This window comes from Lycorma delicatula, chromosome 1, assembly GCF_047948215.1.
Source record: "Lycorma delicatula isolate Av1 chromosome 1, ASM4794821v1, whole genome shotgun sequence".
NCBI lineage: Eukaryota > Metazoa > Arthropoda > Insecta > Hemiptera > Fulgoridae > Lycorma > Lycorma delicatula.
In genome coordinates, this window is record NC_134455.1 from 107,779,104 (window position 1) to 107,798,625 (window position 19,522).

Sequence of the window (19,522 nt, forward strand, 5' to 3'; positions counted from 1 at the left end):
TTTACCTTTCTTCACCCTTTTAAGGTCGAATTTCAAAAATAATCTAGAAATTAGTTTTTAGATATTCGCATGAAGATTCACACACCAAAGATCAAATTGATATCTTCATTTGTTACAGAGAAATGCAAAGAGTAATAAATTTCATTGTTATTCCATTTTAACTCTTTAAACTTGAAATTTCAAAAAATCCCTTATTATTATGCACTTACAGGGTAAGAAGAATGTGTATACAAATTTTCATCACTTTATCTTCACTAATTTTTGCTGAGAGTTGATTATGAATCAGTCGTGACATGTTCTTTGATATACACACACACATAAACATATATATATATATATATAGAAGCAGTTAATGATGTTAAAGAACAGTATATTTCCAGTTGCAAGGTGAAAAGATAAAGATGCTATGATTTGCTGATGATATAGGAATTCTAGCTGAGTGTAAAAAAGTTTAGAAGAAACAATGAATTGCATGGAGAAGTCCTTCACAAGAACTAGCGCGTGAAAATAAACAAGAACAAAACGAAAGTAATGAAATGTAGTAGAAATAATATAGATGGACCACTGAATATAAAAATAAGAAAAGAAAAAATTATGGGGGTCAAAGAAATTTGTTATTTGGAAAGTATGAGAGAATTTCTAAAGATGGACGAAGCAGGAGTGATATAAAATGTTGAATAACACAGGCAAAACGAGCTTTCAATCAAAAATAAAGCTTACATCAAAAATTAATTTAAACATCAAGAAAACATTTTTGAAAGTATATGTTTGAAGTGTAGCTTTATATGGAGTGAAACTTGGATAATCAGAGTACCTGAGAAGAAAAGATTAGAAGCTTTTGAAATGTGGTGCTAGAGGAGAATGTTAAAAATCAGATGGGTGAATAAGTGACAAATGATGAGGTATTGCAGCAAATTGATGAAGAAAGAAGCATTTGGAAAAATTTAGTTAAAAGAAGAGACAGACTTTTAGGCCACATATTAAGACATCCTGTAATAGTTGCTTTGATATTGGAGGGTCAGGTAGATGGGAAAAATTGTGCAGGCAGACAATGTTTGGAATATGTAAAACAAATTGTTAGGAATGTAGGATGTAGGGAGTTTACCGAAATGAAATGACTGACTCTAGATAGGGAATCTTGGAGAGCTGCATCAAACCAGTCAAATGACTGAAGACAAAAAACAATATATATGTTACATACAGATATACAAAAGAATGCAAATACAAAACGCATCTCACAAAAAAACTGAAAGACTTTTAGAACAAGTTCAAGCGTAAATAAAGAAATATGTTCACACAATCGTGGATTCAGAAATGCTTTGATTTTGAGTTATGGTTTGTGAAAAATTTTGTCTGATCTTTCTCAAAGGGTAAAATCAAGTCATACTGAAATTCTTAGAATTTAATTAAGGAATAAATTGATGGTTTCTTATGGTTTTTTATCTAAAAATTAAATAAATCAGGTAACAGAACTGTATCTCTAATAATCTTTTAGAAAATTATTGTAAAACAAAAGAATTGGTGTCACAAAGACAATTACTTTATGTATGACAGAACTTCATTAAACTGTCAGTAAACAAACAAAATTTTGCAATAAAATTTATAGGGAATTTAATTCTAGAAAACCTATTTAAGTAATGTCAATTGAACATGAAAATGGGTGTAAGAAATTTGAGTTTATTAAAATCAAAACAGATGGAAACTTGGCAGAAAAATGGTGGACATATTATAGTAGGAATGGCACATGGTATTTTTAATAACTGATTTTATTTGTAGATATTTTCCAATATTGAAATTATTCTTCTGTTGGTTTAAAATAACAGAACAGTATTCATCATGATCATCATAGTTATGGAGAGTGATCAGGTATGAAAATTAAATCATACCTGAAAATCACTCAGCTATTCATAAGAAAAACATGAATTCTATGCTTACAAAACTGAAGAATGAATTTTTTCCCACTGAGTTGAATATACTAGTATTTCTGTATATTAGCATCCCAAGTCAACAAAATGGCAAGTACCTTCATCTATAGGTTGAAAGGGTCATCATACCTTTGAAAGTTGTTTACCACAGAGTTGTGCAGTGAATACCACTCAGATTAATTCCCTGATAACAAGCAAATTTGAGTGGTGAATGTTAATCAGGGAACCTTACATACTTTACAAACGTTTGAAAGGCAAGGACAATTCCCATCGTTTCTTTATATTGTCTTCTTTATAAACACTTTTACCATCTTTCTTCTCAATTTCCCTAATTTTATAAGTAGGGCTTCTTCTATCCCATGTGGTGGTTTTTACCTTCTTATAAACATGTCATACTTCTTTTTCTTTTCTAAATCTTCTATGTCTTTACATTCTTCTTTTATCCATATTTCCCTAGCTTTATCTGTTTCTCTCTTTAATTCATTATACAGTCATCAATATATTGCTCTGTTACATTCTTATATTTGTTTTTATATCTTCTTCTTTCTTCCATTTTTTGTATAATTTCTTGTGTTACCCAGGTTTCATTTCTTTGTGTTTCTTTGCCTGGGTGCCTTCACAGAAAGGTATTTCTTTCTCTGCAGTTTCCCTCATAGATGACTTTATTTCTTAGATTCTTTAGTACTTTTAGAGCGGATATTGCTCTCTCAATTTGTTATGATCAGGATATCTGTCCACTAATAAGAAAAAACAGGTTTGTAGATAAAATCAATGTTATGTTTGTCTCAGCACCTCTCAACCTTTTGCGTATGGATGTTGAACTTCATGCCTATATATCCTGTATAATATGATTTGGTAAGTTCAATTTTTTATCTGATTAATTAATATTTTAAGTATTCTACTCTCTTTGTATTTTTTAAACTGTAGGATAAGCTGTTCTGTGGTGGAGTGGTGATGATGTCTTAAACTCTTTATCTGAAAGGTTCTGTATTATAATCCCAGTCAGGATTGACATTATTTTCATATGCTACAAAATTTGTTTCTCAACTTCATCATAAAAAAGTGACTAACTGGGCATCAATCTGTAGTTATTAAGAATATGTAAATAAATAAACAATAATTCAGTAATATAACTGCCTTTTTCAAAAGAAATTTGAAAAAAAACTGTATCCATTTTTTTGTCACCTAACAATTATGTAATGGCCAAAGAACAATGACTGTCCCTACATTTGGCTATAATTTTTTCTTTAAAACAAGTTTTTTAAATTTTTTCACACTCATAAACTGCTGTTGGTGAATTTGTAAATAGATTTAATAAAAAAAAGTTTGTCTCTTTTAGCTGATGATGTTAAGGAAATCTTTTCCTTGAATTATCCAGCTTGTACCAGTTGCCTTCATAAAAGCAATTTAAAGATAATTTTCTCAATGAGAGAAATTGTGAGTTTTAATAAGCTACTATAATGATAATTTTATGTGTGACTTCTAATAAAGTATATTTTAGCATTTTATTTTAAGTATTTTAAATCATTTAGTCAGTACTAATTTTCATCATTTTTTATTTAAAAATAGTTAAATTATAAATATGTTATACGCTAAATGATGTCAATAATGACACTATTCAATTAACTACACTTTTCTATGATGATTAATTGGAATAGTAAAAGTAAATAATAGCTGTAAATGGAGTTACAGTCTGTTTTAAGATAACATAATCTTAAAAAAAAAGAAAAGATAATAACAAAAATGAAATGAAAAATTACAAAATGAAACGAAATTAAGTCAATTGAATAGGTTAATCAAAACATAACACATACCAGCAAGAAATATAATTCCTAAAGCAGAATTAATGATTTAGATGTTGCAACAATCTCTGGGAATTAGAAACAGGGACGGTCACATGTATAAGTATGTGCATATAAATTTATATTTAAGCATCTCTCCAATAAGTCATTCATTATTAATGAAACTGTTGACGCCAGCCTGAACTCTTACTAAACTGGTTTTGGGATCAGTTCAAATCAATGAACTGCATTTTGTTATCAAAATCATTATTTAAAAAATTAAATATCAGCATAACTTGGTATAAGCATGTTACAGCTAAATATTAATGGGATGTTTCAAAGATCAAAAATTCCATAGAAAAGCTGATATTTTTTAACTTCTATAAGGAACTAAGGAATATTCCTTACAAAATGTTGCTGCTCCAACTCAACTCTCTCTGAGATTAAGTAAATTACTACAATCACAATTTTTAATAATAAAAAGTAAGGTTTTTTGTTAGTTTCACTTTCTTATAAACAACCTTCTGCAAGCTTGGATAGTAAACTACATGATAACAATCAGCTAGTTTTGAAATACCGGGAATTTCTCAATCAGTACCATTTTGAAAAGTAATATTATGCTGTTAGTAGGATTAATTAATTAATAAACAATGATATCATCAATCAGTGCCATTTTATATATAAATATATATATTTTAAACATTCGAAAGATTCATAAAGATTTTATATATTTCTAAATTATCATTGAATCTAATTATGAATTACTTTAATCGTATCATAGATTGAAGTTTAATGGTTAGCAAGTAGTACATCACTAGGTCTCAACAGGAAATCACTTTAAAGATAACTTAAAAATGAAGATGCACAATATACAAATCCAGTTATTAATAATTGTTAAAGAAAAATCTGATGTAGACACCACATGTCATCATTTTTGCCTATTAAATTAATATTCACATTTTTTTTTAAATGAAAAGTACATAAATTTTATTTCATTAAGTTCTGATATTTTTTCATATTTTTTTGTTTTACTGAATTATTATTCATCATAATTTTTTTTTACAATGAGAGGTTAAGAATTAATAAATCAATACATAAAAATAAAAAAAAAATAGATGAAGTCTGATTCAAGCTGATGTGCCTTCCCCTAAGATCTAAATATTTCATTAATTTTATTTGTCTATAACTCTGGAACCAATGAAAATAAGTCACTTATGCATGATTGAAAAGCTCTCAATGTATTATAGACACTTAGAGAATGGGTAAGAGAAAGGAAAGTTATGCCGTATTTTGTCCCTTGGATAATAGAAAAGGGTCATAAAACAGACTTACTCCACACCCAACTAAGTTGTTAACAGATTGAACCACTGTTCTGTACAACCGGTATGAAAAATTAGGATTGACTTTTACTTTTTAATTTATAGCTTTTTTTATTGTAATTTCTTTAAATTATTATTCCTAAAAAAGAAAAAAATTGTCTCCTTAATGATGTATAAAGGACATCTGTCATTTTTTTAAATACCTTTAAGTAAAATCTCTAGATTGTTGAATTCCTATACTTATGATATAATTCTTTTACAAAAAAAAAAAAGCTGAAAACAAAGTTATTATACTTTCCTGACATTGGTAAATAACCAATTCAAATTCAAATTCTTTTATTTCTTTCACTTTTACAAAATTAATAATTAATGGAGTAATCCTAACACTAATTATAATTATACTCTAAGGTTATCTATTCATAGTCTAGAACCAATATTAAGATTGTTTTATAATACAATTTAATATTTATTACTTAACTTAATTATACTTAATTTATATGATTTATAATCAGAAGTGAGTTTTGTAAAAGATGAAAGATTAGGTGTCCACAAGGGTCTTGGCTGTTTTGTGGCACCATCCCTTTTATATTAATCTGTTTAGTTAGAGTAAGGGGACAAAAAGTAAACAGTTTTATCTTATATAGGAGAATTAGTTTTTGTTCAATTCATGTTTTACTTTGGTGGAAACTTATCTTTTCTGCAGTTAAGTATAGAGAAGATCAATCGTCGTCAAATATTTATGTATACTAATAAACCTTTCATCCAGTGCTATCCATTAAGTTATATATGTAAAAATCTATTACTATGTTAAGACCAATAGTATAAAGCATTATAATTAATTATATATGTAATCATAAATCATGTAATTACATGGAACATACTTTCAGCATCTTCAGTATTAATCAACCATCGTCTTAATAGCTTTAAGAAAGTGTTTAGGTTCCTACTCGGTCTTTATATGATTAGGAAGTATGTTATACAATCTAGGAGCAGTACTTGAAAAGAACTTCATATAAATAATTTTATTTGCTCTGGGGACATATACATTCCTTTTACTTCTAAGTTCGTACTCAGTTATCATACTATCTCTATGACCACTTCTGATAAAGAAAATTTTCATTACTTTATAAACATATTTAAATAACATAGGGGTAATATAGACAATTCCCTAAATATTGGCAAAGAATGATCCATAGTTCTTTTTTTACTGATCATTCTAACGAATCTTTTTTGGATTTTGATTATGGAATCTAAATTTGTAACATAATTTCCTGCCCAACAGCTGATGCCGTAGTCTAGTCGACTAGGCACAATAGCAAAATAAAGTTTTCTCATGGTTATTTTGGGGATAGTTTGTTTAAAAAATAAAATATCCTAAGATAGCTTAATAGTTTTTGCTTTAATAGTGCAATACGATTCTTCCAGGTTAGACCACTATCTAACACAATGCCCAAGTATTTACAAATATCACGTTGTGCAATCTCACTACATTCTAAACAGTAGGATTTATTTATCACACATTTTTTACATTTATATTTTATTGTAAGTGGCAATTTTATTTTCCCCCTTAAGCAGAAGTTGATAAACAAAGTTTTTTCAACACTCAAGATCATGTAATGATTTGAAAAGCATAACCGCAGTGCGTCCAAATCTGATTGCATGTCCTCAGCCACTTCTATCCAGGTGTTGCAGACATAACACAAGGAAGTATCATCTGCAAACGCATATACATTACCTTTAAGCGGGGCCGAACGGACACTATTTACATACATTATGAATAGTATGGCTCCCAATACAGATCCTTGTGGGACTCCATATTGTACCCCAGCAAAATTACTTAAACACCCTTTTATTCTCACGCACTGTTTTCTGTTGATCAGATAGCTCTCAAACCAATCAAATGAAACACCTCTAATACCACTCATCCACAGAATGCATAGAAGGACATAGTGGTCTACACAATCAAAAGCTTTTATGTCTAAAAATAGACCGCTCACACATTTCTTATCATTTATGCCCTGAAATACTTGGGTAGCAAAATTTAATAGCGCCTTTTCAGTATTGCTCCCAGCCATGAATCCATATTGGTTTTTACTAAAATAAGAAGTTTTATTGAGGTACGATATTAATCTGTTCTTCATACATTTCTCACAGATTTTAAAGAAGATAGAAATATTATTGGTCTATATTGAGTAACAGAGTTTTTATCTCCTTTTTTAAATACAGGAATTACTACTGCTTTTTTTAAAACGTCCGGGAATTTCCCAGATTGGAGGCTTATATTTACAAGAAAGGTTAAGACATATGATATATGATCTACGGCTAATTTAACCATTTTTGAGCTTATTCCATCAATACCAGGGGATTTATTGTTTTTGAGATTTTTGATAGTATTTTTAATCTCAGCATTAAGGACAGGCTCAACGAACATTGATGACACTTCACATTCATTTTATATTTGCCAGGTCACTATGTGTATCATTACAAACTTCATTTAATTGTTTACGTAAGTCACTTACAACATTTATGAAATAATTGTTAAATATGTTAGCTACTTGAAATGGTTCAGAGATATTTTTATTATTTCCATTATTTAGTTCAATAACTTTATCTTTTCTTTTTTGACCGGTTAAGGAATTAATTACTTCCCAATCCTTTTTAGAATTTCCTTTACATCTGTCAAACATGTTATCATAGTATTTTTATTTAGCCGATGTAATCTCAATTTTAAGTTTATTCCTATATGTTTTATAAAGTTTAATTAAATGTAAGTTATTAGGGTGCACTATTGTTTTTTTGTATAATGAATTGCGTATTGATATCATTTCACACAGTTTATCTGTTATCCATGGTTTTAATTTTTTGAATTGCTTACCCTGTATGATTAATTGTGTTTTAGATTTGTTTATAATTTCAGTAAACTTTTATAGTAAATGAAGTTTTTTCAGTAAATTATTCTTATATAGTGAAAAATAATGATACATGAGAAAAACTTTTTAAAAATCTATTTTTTTTAAATTCTTTTCTGCTCTCCCATCTCCAAAATCACCTACCCAGAATTTTTTTTAATTTATCTACATTAATTATGTTAAATGGAAGAAACTAAAAAAAAAAAAATCAGTGAGAAATGAGCAACCAATAAAAAGTAACCTAAAATTTATTTTTTCGAGGCAAGAAAAGTTTTAAAAAATTCCAAAAATCGATATTTTTAAACTTTGATCGGCTTCCCCACCCTCAATACTGCCACCAAAGTATTTTATTTTTTTGGCTACTTGTACTACTACTACACTTAGGAAAACATAAGAAAAAATTCGGTTAAAATATATGCAATATAAAAAGATAGCTTTTTTTGTTTTTTTGGTAGAGGGAGAATTTAGCTCCAAAATGTTTGTTAAAATGGTAATATAACCATGTACGCATGTGCTGAGATTAATATAAAATGGAGTTATGTTTGTAAAATTTTAAGAAAATTGACAACAAAGAAACCATCTACTATACCTCCTGGAGATATTGACCCCAAACTTTTCCAACAAATTGCTCCAGCACAATATAAGACAAATTGCAGTCTGTCCCATATGAGCATGCACACAAATATGAGTCTGTGTGCCAAATTTTATTAAAGTCGTTTTATACAGTCAAAGGTTATTAAGCTTCAAATACCAGCACACGTTTGTACGTACGTTTATTACCCTAAATTTTTTTTGAGGTTCCTGGTCATGAAACATCGAGAAATGCAAAAATCCCATACCTCATTTTTTAATAATTACCATAATTTCCTTTTTTCAGCATAGCTCTAGAGCAATGATGAAAGGAAAGTAAAAAAAATTATCATAAAGCAATCTTTTTTAAATATAATTTTGGTAGAACTAAGATCAGGATCCTCTCTTCTCTCAGGATCCTCTGATTAAAAAGAATATTTTTTGGTCAGAGTATGTAAAAATTAGAGGATGGAAAAGTAAATCCATTCCAATTATTATGGATGCCAATTAATCAAATATGGTTTTCTTTTTTGAGTAATGTAATTCATTTGTGAAGACTTAGAATATTCTGTCGACTTAAGTTAGACTATGGATACCGATGTTCTTTGGTGATTGAGTTTCAATTAACCACATGTCTGAGGGAGTGGTCAGCCTGAGTCTGTTCCAGACTACATGTTTACATTTACACTTACACTGCAATTACATCACTTAAGCAAACCAGTAGTAGTAATTGCATTTGCCTATAAACACACACACCCAGAGCCGGCAGTAACTGGAAAACTGGTTGGAGATATATACGAGGTCTGTAAATAATGTAATGAGACTAGTTTTCTTTGCAGCCAAAGTTGGAACACTACAAGGTTATTAGTAAACATATGATTATATGAACAGCTGATTTATATTAGGTATTAATATTTTTGTTAATAATATTATTAATAAAAATTATAATTATTTATAAAATTATAATACGTCTATTATTGCCACGTGAGACGTAAACAAACTTTTCGTGAAATGAGTTTTTGTTGTGCGTTACAGAAATGAGTGATACTAATTATGAGCAACGTTGTGCAATCAAATTTTGTGTTAAACTCGGTGAGAATGCTACTGAAACTTTTTCAGAATTGAAAATGGCATATGGAGATGACGCCCTGTTACGAGCTTTTTTAGGGTGAATTGAAATTGATCCTGATTTTCAAAAAAATGTTATTATTGTCCTGAATCTTGGATATTTGAGTACGACACAGAAACAAAATGCCAGAGCAAGAAGTGGCATACTTCAACACTTCAAACTCACCTTGTCCCAAAAAAGCAAAAATGAACAAATCAAAACCATGCTACTCATAATTTGTTTCTTCGATAGTATTGGCATTGTCTGTAAGGAGTTTTTGCCTATAGGACAGACTAAATCAATATGTTTACCAAGAAAATCTTGAAAGGCTGCGGAAAAGAGTTGCCCACATGAGACCAGCCATCAAAGACAACTGGGTGCTGCATCATGACAATGCAACTTGTCACACTGCACTCCCAATTAATGAGTTTTTGGCAAAGAAAAAACATTCCTGTAGTTCCTCAACCAACTTATTCACCTGACATGAGTCCCTGTGACTTTTCCTATTCCCAACTTTAAAAAACACCTCAAAGGACACTATTTTGGAACTGTAGGAAACATTTTAAAAAATGTAACCGACCATCTAAAGGATATTACGGTCTGAGTTCAAACACTGCTATGAAGAGTGGGAAATCCATTTAAAGCGTTGTGTGGTTTCCCAAGGAAACTATTTCAAAGGAGATAGAATCCATGTATAATTGGATTGTAAATAAAAAGTTTTTCTGAACCAGTCTCTTTACTTTATTTACAGACCTACTCCTGTATATATATATATATATATATATATATATATGCATATATTAATTTCTTCTTTTTTTTTTGTTATAGAAATAAAAATAAATAAAATAAAAAATATATTTAAATTAAATTACATTTAATTAAATTTAATAATTATTATCTAATAGCAAATACTACAGTTTAAATATTATTTTGTATTTACTTTTTTGTTGTTACTAAACTTTTTTGTTAGTGTTAATTATTATCTATTAATATTTCAGAATAACATAAACATCGTTAAATTTAATGTGGTATTAGTTAAAGGAATAAAATGTTAATATTTTATACTATACCTTTTTTTAATTTAAGTTGAAGTATACAATTTTTTCTTAAAATCTTTTTTATTTTTTAAATATTTATTACCTACAATATGTTATTGTAGATGACAAATATTTATTAGTTCTGTATAATAAATAATCTTAGCAATAATCAAAATCATATTTTTAAATAATCTCAAGAATGAACAACTGCAAGAACATACAAGAATTGTGATTAGTAATGAATGATCTATAGAATTTTAGATCAATAATCTGGTCTGTTCTATTTAAAACAACACTACGAATGTAATATGTTTAATCAGTTTAATACGAATAAACCATCCATTAGTTATAGAGAAAATTGTTATTATATTCAAAGCAGGAGTGGCTGTAGAAATAATCCTTTGAGATACGGAGGGAATTGAATACCTTATCTACCAAGTTACAAACCTGTTTGTTAAAGATTAATAAACATGATTACAAATACTATCGATTCGCAATTTTTGTTTTTTTTGTTTTTACCTAAAGGTTCATTTGTGTATAGGTAATTCTAAAGTAAACGGGATCAAAATTAGCTAAAATTATTGAAACTAACATAGAATAATCAGGAAAAATTAACTTGGGGCTTATGGGCTATAAAAAAGCAATTTTAATTTTACAAAACCAAAAAGAAATAAAATGCAAATCGAAAAAACAAATTATTCACTCTTTTACCAAAAGGCAAAAATTTCAAAGTGTTTTAAGTTTATTTATTTTATAAATTGTAACTTATATATTATCTGTGTGTTTTGGATTAAATTGCATCTTTTAGACATCGTAAATGCAAGGTTGATACTTCCGGAATGACACAAATACGTCATTATTTTTCTTTTAGACAGATGATTTGATATAACATTCCTGGAAATATCATAACCTTCCTCAAGAAAAACAAAACCCAAGTATATTTATTGCTGATGACAAGTAATAAGGTGGTGATTTATATATTTCCAAAAATAAAAAGCACTTTATGCCAGATTTTATTTCAAAAATTAGGAATGAAGAGATTTGTTGTTGGCTTCTTCAATGAACCGAATATACTGTTGAATGTTACCATGTCCAGCCCTTAAAACTGAGATGAAATTTACCTCAGAGTGACACTTTCCCTCTGTTTTCCATAGAGAGACAGATTTTAATCTCAGGGAAAACAAGCCAATTTATGCTTTATATGTATCATATCTGGAAGAATTTTATAACAAATAACACAAAACAACAAATAAATGTATATCTTTCTGGTTGTTAACCAATATTTTATTCTCTTCAAGCCAATATTATCTTCTCAGTAGGTAATATTTCCTGCATAATATATTAGATTAGAAGTTTTCCAAGTTATATACTGTATTTCAAAAGTATTTAGATATTTTACAAAATATGTGAAATACGTATATAGTATTTCGTTTTATCAATATTGGTTTATTCTATATTATAATTAATTCTTTATCTCAACTGAGAAGTAGTAGCTTCTCAAATTTTCATCTGCAAAATCTGTGCTCAAATCCCAGTCAGGCTTCATTTTTTGTATGTTAGGAAACTTCCACACCATATTTCCATGGAGAAGCTTCGAACCTATTAGTAATTTATGAGTACGTTAACATTTCATTTCTATCTACGTTAACATATTTATTTGTTGTTATTATTACGATTTAGGATCTATACAATATTGCCTTACAATAGGCTGTTGCACAATTAAACTTAAGCATCCTAATATTCATAAATAAAGACGACTGGCAGCAATTTCAGTGGTCATACCACCCTCTGTGTTCCTAGCCTTAAAGAACTAGCGGTTGTCTATAAGACTCGATCACTGAATTTACAAGAAGTCCTGACCCGGAGAAACTTTGAAGTCTCTCATTTAAAAAAAAAAACTAAAAAAAAAAACGATTGCCATACGTGCGGAGAAGTTTAGTTTCCCATTTGTATTTATTTTGTGGTTTTTCAATATAAATTCATATCTGAAAAACGGATTTAAGTATATTAATAAATTAGGTATGCATGCTTAAACTGATATTCTCAATGAAAAAAAGTACGAGTATATATGGAAATTCTTTTTTGCAAATTTCCAAAAGGAAGAAATATTAATTTTTAATCATTAACATCTATTTAATTATATATTGTTTTTTTTTAATTTGATTTCATTACAAAAAAAAAAGGCTTATGTGTTTTGTTATGAAAAAAAAAGACAGCTCAAGTTCAATCAAAACGAAAATGAAGTTATGACGGAAATCGATAGAGTGAGTCAGTTTGAATTATTAACCATTTTTACTTCCTTGTACGAAGTAAAGGAAGTATTGTGATCGCGAAAAATTTCGGTTTTCAGATTTCAACGGAAATATCCATTTTGACCATCCCTGAATTCATTTTACTAGTTTCGGCGTGACATCTGTACGTACGTGTGTATCTCGCATAACTCAAAATCGATTAGCCGGAGAATATTAAAATTTTGGATTTAGAACTGTTGTAACATCTAGTTGTGCACCTTCCCTTTAGATTGCAATCGACTAAACCAAAAGTATACAATAAAATCGAGAAAAAATTTAGGTTTTGGACTTTTTCTGCAGTAATCAGCCCTCATTGAGAGCTTTTCAACGATAAGCGGTACTTATTTACATTGGTTCCAGAGTAATAGAGAAATAAAATTTTAATTAATGAAATATTTGGATCGTAAAAGGGGAAGACACGCAGGTTCGAATCCGACTTCATTTCCTTTTTTTTAATTTAAAGATATTGATTGATTAACCTCTGATAGTAAACAAATTTTTTTAACTTTTTTAACTAATTTATTTTTAACTTTTTTTTAAATTTAAATATATTAATTTATTAATTATTATTAAACTCTGATTGTAAAAAACTGCGTATATGTAATTTAATAGCGGTACAAGAAAGTCATGTGGTGTACAGTGTATGTGGTGTAGCAACAGTGTATGGTTTCTCTTGTTCCTCTGATGCTCCATATTAATGTAAAGAAAAAAAAATACAACCCCAGTGTTTTCGAATAAAACAATGCATTATGTTTCAATTTATTCTATATGGTTTCAATATTGCAGAGAAGGTGCATCTACTCAGAGGGCGATAAACAGTATACATACATAAAACGCTGATGTAAATGATGTTACAACAGTCCTAAATCCAAAATTTTAATATTCTCCGGCTAATCGATTTTGAGTTATGCGAGATACACACGTACGTACAGATGTCACGCCGAAACTAGTAAAAATGAATTCAGGGATGGTCAAAATGGATATTTCCGTTGAAATCTGAAAACCGAAATTTTTCGCGATCACAATACTTCCTTTACTTCGTACAAGGAAGTAAAAATGGTTAATAATTCAAACTGACTCACTCTATCGATTTCCGTCATAACTTCATTTTCGTTTTGATTGCACTTGAGCTGTCTTTTTTTTTCATAACAAAACACATAAGCCTTTTTTTTTTTAATGAAATCAAATTAAAAAAAAAAATATATATAATTAAATAGATGTTAATGATTAAAAATTAATATTTCTTCCTTTTGGAAATTTGCAAAAAAGAATTTCCATATATACTCGTACTTTTTTTCATTGAGAATATCAGTTTAAGCATGCATACATAATTTATTAATATACTTAAATCCGTTTTTCAGATATGAATTTATATTGAAAAACCACAAAATAAATACAAATGGGAAACTAAACTTCTCCGCACGTATGGCAATCGTTTTTTTTTTTTAGTTTTTTTTTAAATGAGAGACTTCAAAGTTTCTCCGTATATATATCATACGTTTAAATGAGAGACTTCAAAGTTTCTCCGTATATATATCATACGTATGTCTGACAATAAATTTAAATTAAAACTTTTCCTTTTATTAAATACAAGTATAACTTACTACAAAAATTGTTTTTTTTTTTTTGTTTTTTTTTTTTTGTGGAGTAAACTAATTGTTAATTTTATCATTAGCTCTAAATCTTCCAAGAAGGATTTCTGCCAATGATATGATTTTTTTCTTTTTGGCCTTTGACAGCTGTCATTTTTACCATACTTTAGAAGAAGATTTCGCGTAATTTTATTTGCACCTTTTAGTTTATGGTCAATTTTAACATGAGGTGAAAAATGGACATTTTCGATATATTTTACTTTTTTATTTCTGAAAAGGTAAGAAAACAGTTGGGATCACAAAGAGATAGGTGAAGTTTATGGTGTTGATTCCCTAACAGAAGGCACGTGTCAGAATCAATTTCAAAAACTCCGTTGTTGAGATTTTTTACTCAAAGATGACCAACGTTCTGGTCGACCTACTGAAGTCGATGAACACAAATCAAAGTCATAATTGAACTGGACCGTCATATAACTATGCGGGAGATTGCAGAGAAGTTAAATGTATCGTTGTGTGTGATTGAAAATCGCACACGATTGAAAATCGTATCAAATGTCTTGGACTCATTAAAAAGCTCCATATTTGGGTTCCATACGAATTGAAAGATAGTCACTTAATACAAAGAATCAATATTTGCGACATGCATCTCAAACGCAATGAAGTCGATCCTTTTTGAAACGAATATGACTCGTCTACTACATCATCAATGGAAAAACATCATAGTCAAAACGTGATGAACTGGACCAAGTCATAGAGAAAGCTGAGTTGCATAAAAAAAGATCTTTCTATCAATTCGGTGGGACTACAAAGGAGTTGTGTATTTTGAGTTGTTTCCAAGGAATCAAACGATCAATTCAGATGTTTACTTTCAACATCTAAAAACATCTATATGAAACTGGAGGAATCAATCAAAGAAAACGGCTAGAATTGGCAAATCGCCAAGAAACCGTGTTCAACCAAAACAATGCAAGGCCTCACACATTTTTGGTAACTCATAAAAAATTAAAAGAATTTGGTAGGGGATTGATGTCTTAACCCCCATATACCCCTGATCTTGCCCCATCAGATATCTATTTATTTCAAAGTTTGCAAAACTCATTAATTTGTAAAATTTAATAATTATGACCTGGAATCGCATTCGGCTGTTTTTTTTGTTTTTTTTTTTTTGGTTTTTTTTCTAAAAAGGATAAGAAGTTTTATGAGGACGGAATCATGATGGTACAGAAAGATAGCAAAAGATTATCGGTCAAAATGGAAAATATATAATTGATTAAAGTTCATTTCTTTTATAAAAAGGTTTTTTATTTAACATTACAAAACCGAAATTACATTCTTTCCAACCCAATAGCTCTGTTAAATAAACCAGTGGGAAATAGGGATATGAGATATCCTTGTATGAGATTAATGGGAAATTTTATTTTATTATCTGGGAATTAAAAACGGAATAAGCATAAATGCATAAAGGATTGATATTAGAAATAAATTTGACGTTTTAATATTATTTACAGAATCTGGAATATTGTAGGTTTAAACATGATTTTACATTTTTTCAAGTAAAAACAATATCAAGCCTGATCGGGATTCGAACTCGACATCTTTCGCTAAAACTATGAAACTCCACGACTAGGTCAAATATTTTTATCTTAATAATCTTCGTATTTTGTTTCATCGCTGAAATGTGAAACAACAAAATAAAAATTTGTTGATATAATTCAATGCATTTACTGTAGTTAACAATTTCAATTGATTTAAAACCCACAATATTCGATTTTTTTTATCATCGTAGTTCAATTAAAGGTACTTTCTCTCCCGCTGATTTTGCAGTAAGTGAACAAGGATAATTTCCTAACCGCAATTAATTTTGCTTGATAATTGTAGGTAGTATTAGAATACAAACTATAAATTAATTTTTTTTTTTTTAATTTTCTGTTAAGTAAATCTATTAATGTATTTGTGTGTGCGCGTGGACCCGCTCTCACATCTGTGAGTGTATTTTTAGAAGTTTTAAATTTGGAAATAAAAAATGTGGCAAATTACTCGTATTAAGCTAAAATTAAAAACTAAATTTTTTTAGTACTTATTTTGTATAATATTCCCTTAAAGATACACGTGAGCGTATGCTTCAACGAAAAAACTGAAATTAAAAGATTATATACAAAAGAGGTTCTAAAATTAGATACGAATGCAGCCTACTGAAGTGATCAGTATGTTATACTGTTTAAAATCGTTTTATTATATGTATAATGATATTCCAGAAATCTCCAAACTAATCCAGTTTTCTTGATTCGGGGTTCGTTAATAGCTGCGACCTCGTACGTGTAATGAATGTATCTATTGAAATAAGTAATTTAGAAATTATGATTAAATAATATTTACATAAAAATTAATTTTAAAACATTTATCTGAATGTGAAGAAACATTATCAGTTTATGTGAATTATAGTCTCATGCTAAACCAACAATATTTTATAAAAAAGTATTATAATAGTCTGAACGTTTTATACTTTTTTTTAGCATAATTATGTTCTTTTTTTTATAGATTTTTAATAAGTACACTGAATATAAAAGATTCTTTCTAGTAAAAGTTTTTTTTTCTAAATCTGTCATTTATTCCCTTTCTCTTTAAGGAACTGATTTTAATGATATTGCTTACTTAAAAAGCTGAGTTGTAATGCTTTCCTGGCATTGGTTATTTATTTTTATATAGTGGAAAAATGATTCGTGAAAATAAACATAAAAAAGTTTTAAAAATTCAAAAAATCAATATTTTTCAATTATCATCAGCTCCTTCGTCACCAATGTTGTCTCCAAAGTATTTTTTTTTTTGTGGTCATTTATACTACTATGCCTAGGAGGACATAAAAAACATTCGGTTAAAAAATGTGTAATAAATAAAAAGATAGCTTTTTTGATTTTTAGAGAAGGGTGGAATATTGGGGAAATTTTTTTTAACGTTAATATAAGCATGGGTACATATACTGAGTTTAATATAGTGTGTGGTTTTGTTTGCAAAATTTTGAGAAAATTGACTCCAAAAAAAAAACTATTTACCGCACCCTCGCAGATAAAGTTTCTCCCTCCGTATAAAGTTTCTGAACAAAATTTCATCAAAACCAATTTCATCCAATCGAAAATTATTAAGCTTCAAAGACGGCAATAAGTGTACGTACATTATTCCCCCCTCCACTTATTTCTGTTTTTTGGTGTCCCTGGGTCATGAATCGTCAAGAAGTGAAGAAAAAACCATACCACATTTTTTTACTGATACTTTCCTTTTTGCAGCATAGAACTAGAAATGATTCCAAGAAGTAAAAAGAAAATAAATAATAAGTCTGTATAAACAAATAATACAATTTTAGTTGATTTAATAATAATGAAGTAAAATTTTTATAAATAAATTTAATTATAAATTTAGATTTTAAATTATAAATCACAATTAATAATTTGATTTTATTACTAGCTCTTTAAAAATGTTGTAGCTCGATACAACATTCAATGATTTCTTTACAATTTAATAAATAAAGTGTTATTTTTTAAACAAGAATATGAATGATTAAACTATTAATGCAGAAAGTCTCGACAAAACTGAGTAATGACCTGATTACATTAAAAATTAGAGTTTTAATTTATTTATTTCTATTATAAAAAAGCAAAAACATAGTAACACTGCAAAAATGTAATTATGACATTATAAAATACAACAAATATATTTCTTAAATTACTATTTGATTTTGTTTAACTTAAATAGAAAATGTTTATTTAATTAAGGTAACAGAAGAACTTGATGGGCTCATATGCGTCGTAAGTTTTACGAAGTTTTACAACAGCAAATTAACAAATATCAATAAAAAATTTCTTAATATTTGGTAATAATACAAAATCGATTATCCCAGGTTCAGTACCCAGTTAGAGCTCGTTTTCTTAAAAATATCATAACAAATCGAAACCAAAAAAAAAAAAACTGCATTGTGAAAATTAACTATTCTTTGATTTCTAACAGGAATTTTTAAAAGTATAAAATGTAGAATATATTAAAGTCATAGATTCTGAATCATGAATTTCATTAGAACTGTTGGTATGCCAGTAGACTATTAAGTAAACTTACTATATAATATTACTTTTATTGTGATAAATGTAAACTGTATTACGCAATTATTATTTGTTTTAAAAATAATTAAGCAAAATAATTGCGTAATTAATTTGATTTTTCAAAATAATTACGCAATTTTTTAAATCGTTTTTATAATTTTCATTAAAAATATTAATCGATCTGAATAACTGAATAATTATTTTATAGTATTAGTAGAAAGAATACAGAATTATGTTCACATTTCGAATGTGATTCATACAAATTTTATTTCATTTTTAGGAATTTAAACCTTAACACACTTACTTGTAATAGCGGGATTTGTTAAAATCTTCCCATTTCTGATTTACTGTCTCAACGAATTGGCGCTGATGTGACGTGAAAACTGCTAAAGTGTCCAAATCTGCCTCAGGATGTTGCTCGTCATTGTTTTCAATTTTTTTCATTTTTTCCATTTTTAGTAACATTGAATTAACAAATTTATCTGTTTTTAAATTATTTTCACTCGAATGATTTTTATTGTCGGTCCGTACACACATTTTATTTTTAATTAGCACTTAACAATATGAACTGGATTTCGACTTGAAACTACCATCCACAGCAGTATACAGCTACAAACTGAGCCGAAATGTTTACCGACCTCACTTTTGTAGCCAATCATTCCCCTCCTCGCGTACACGCACTCACCACCCTTCGTTGATCCAACCAGAAGTGATGGATTGTTCTAATAGTCTCCCAAGGATAAAAATAATAAAGTAGCTCAATAAAACAAGGATCAATACGCGCGCGCACATATAAATATATGTATATATATACATATGTAAAATTTACCATTATAAAAATCAAAACTTTAATAGGATGGAATTAGTTAGTTATTTAATATCCGATTTTTTATTAAACACAA

At 28.5% G+C, this 19,522-nt stretch overlaps 1 protein-coding gene across 1 annotated transcript in view; it reads right to left on the bottom strand.

The window, feature by feature from the left end:
• The window catches only part of LOC142318158 (transmembrane protein 205), a 38,652-nt gene extending 19,431 nt beyond the window's left edge, over window positions 1-19,221 (bottom strand). Inside the window, exon 1 of the mRNA XM_075354702.1 lies at window positions 18,925-19,221. Within this exon, the coding sequence (XP_075210817.1) occupies window positions 18,925-19,157 (233 nt within the window). The 5' untranslated portion in view covers window positions 19,158-19,221. The remainder of the gene's footprint in view (window positions 1-18,924) is intronic.
• Between the last annotated feature and the right edge of the window lie 301 nt (window positions 19,222-19,522).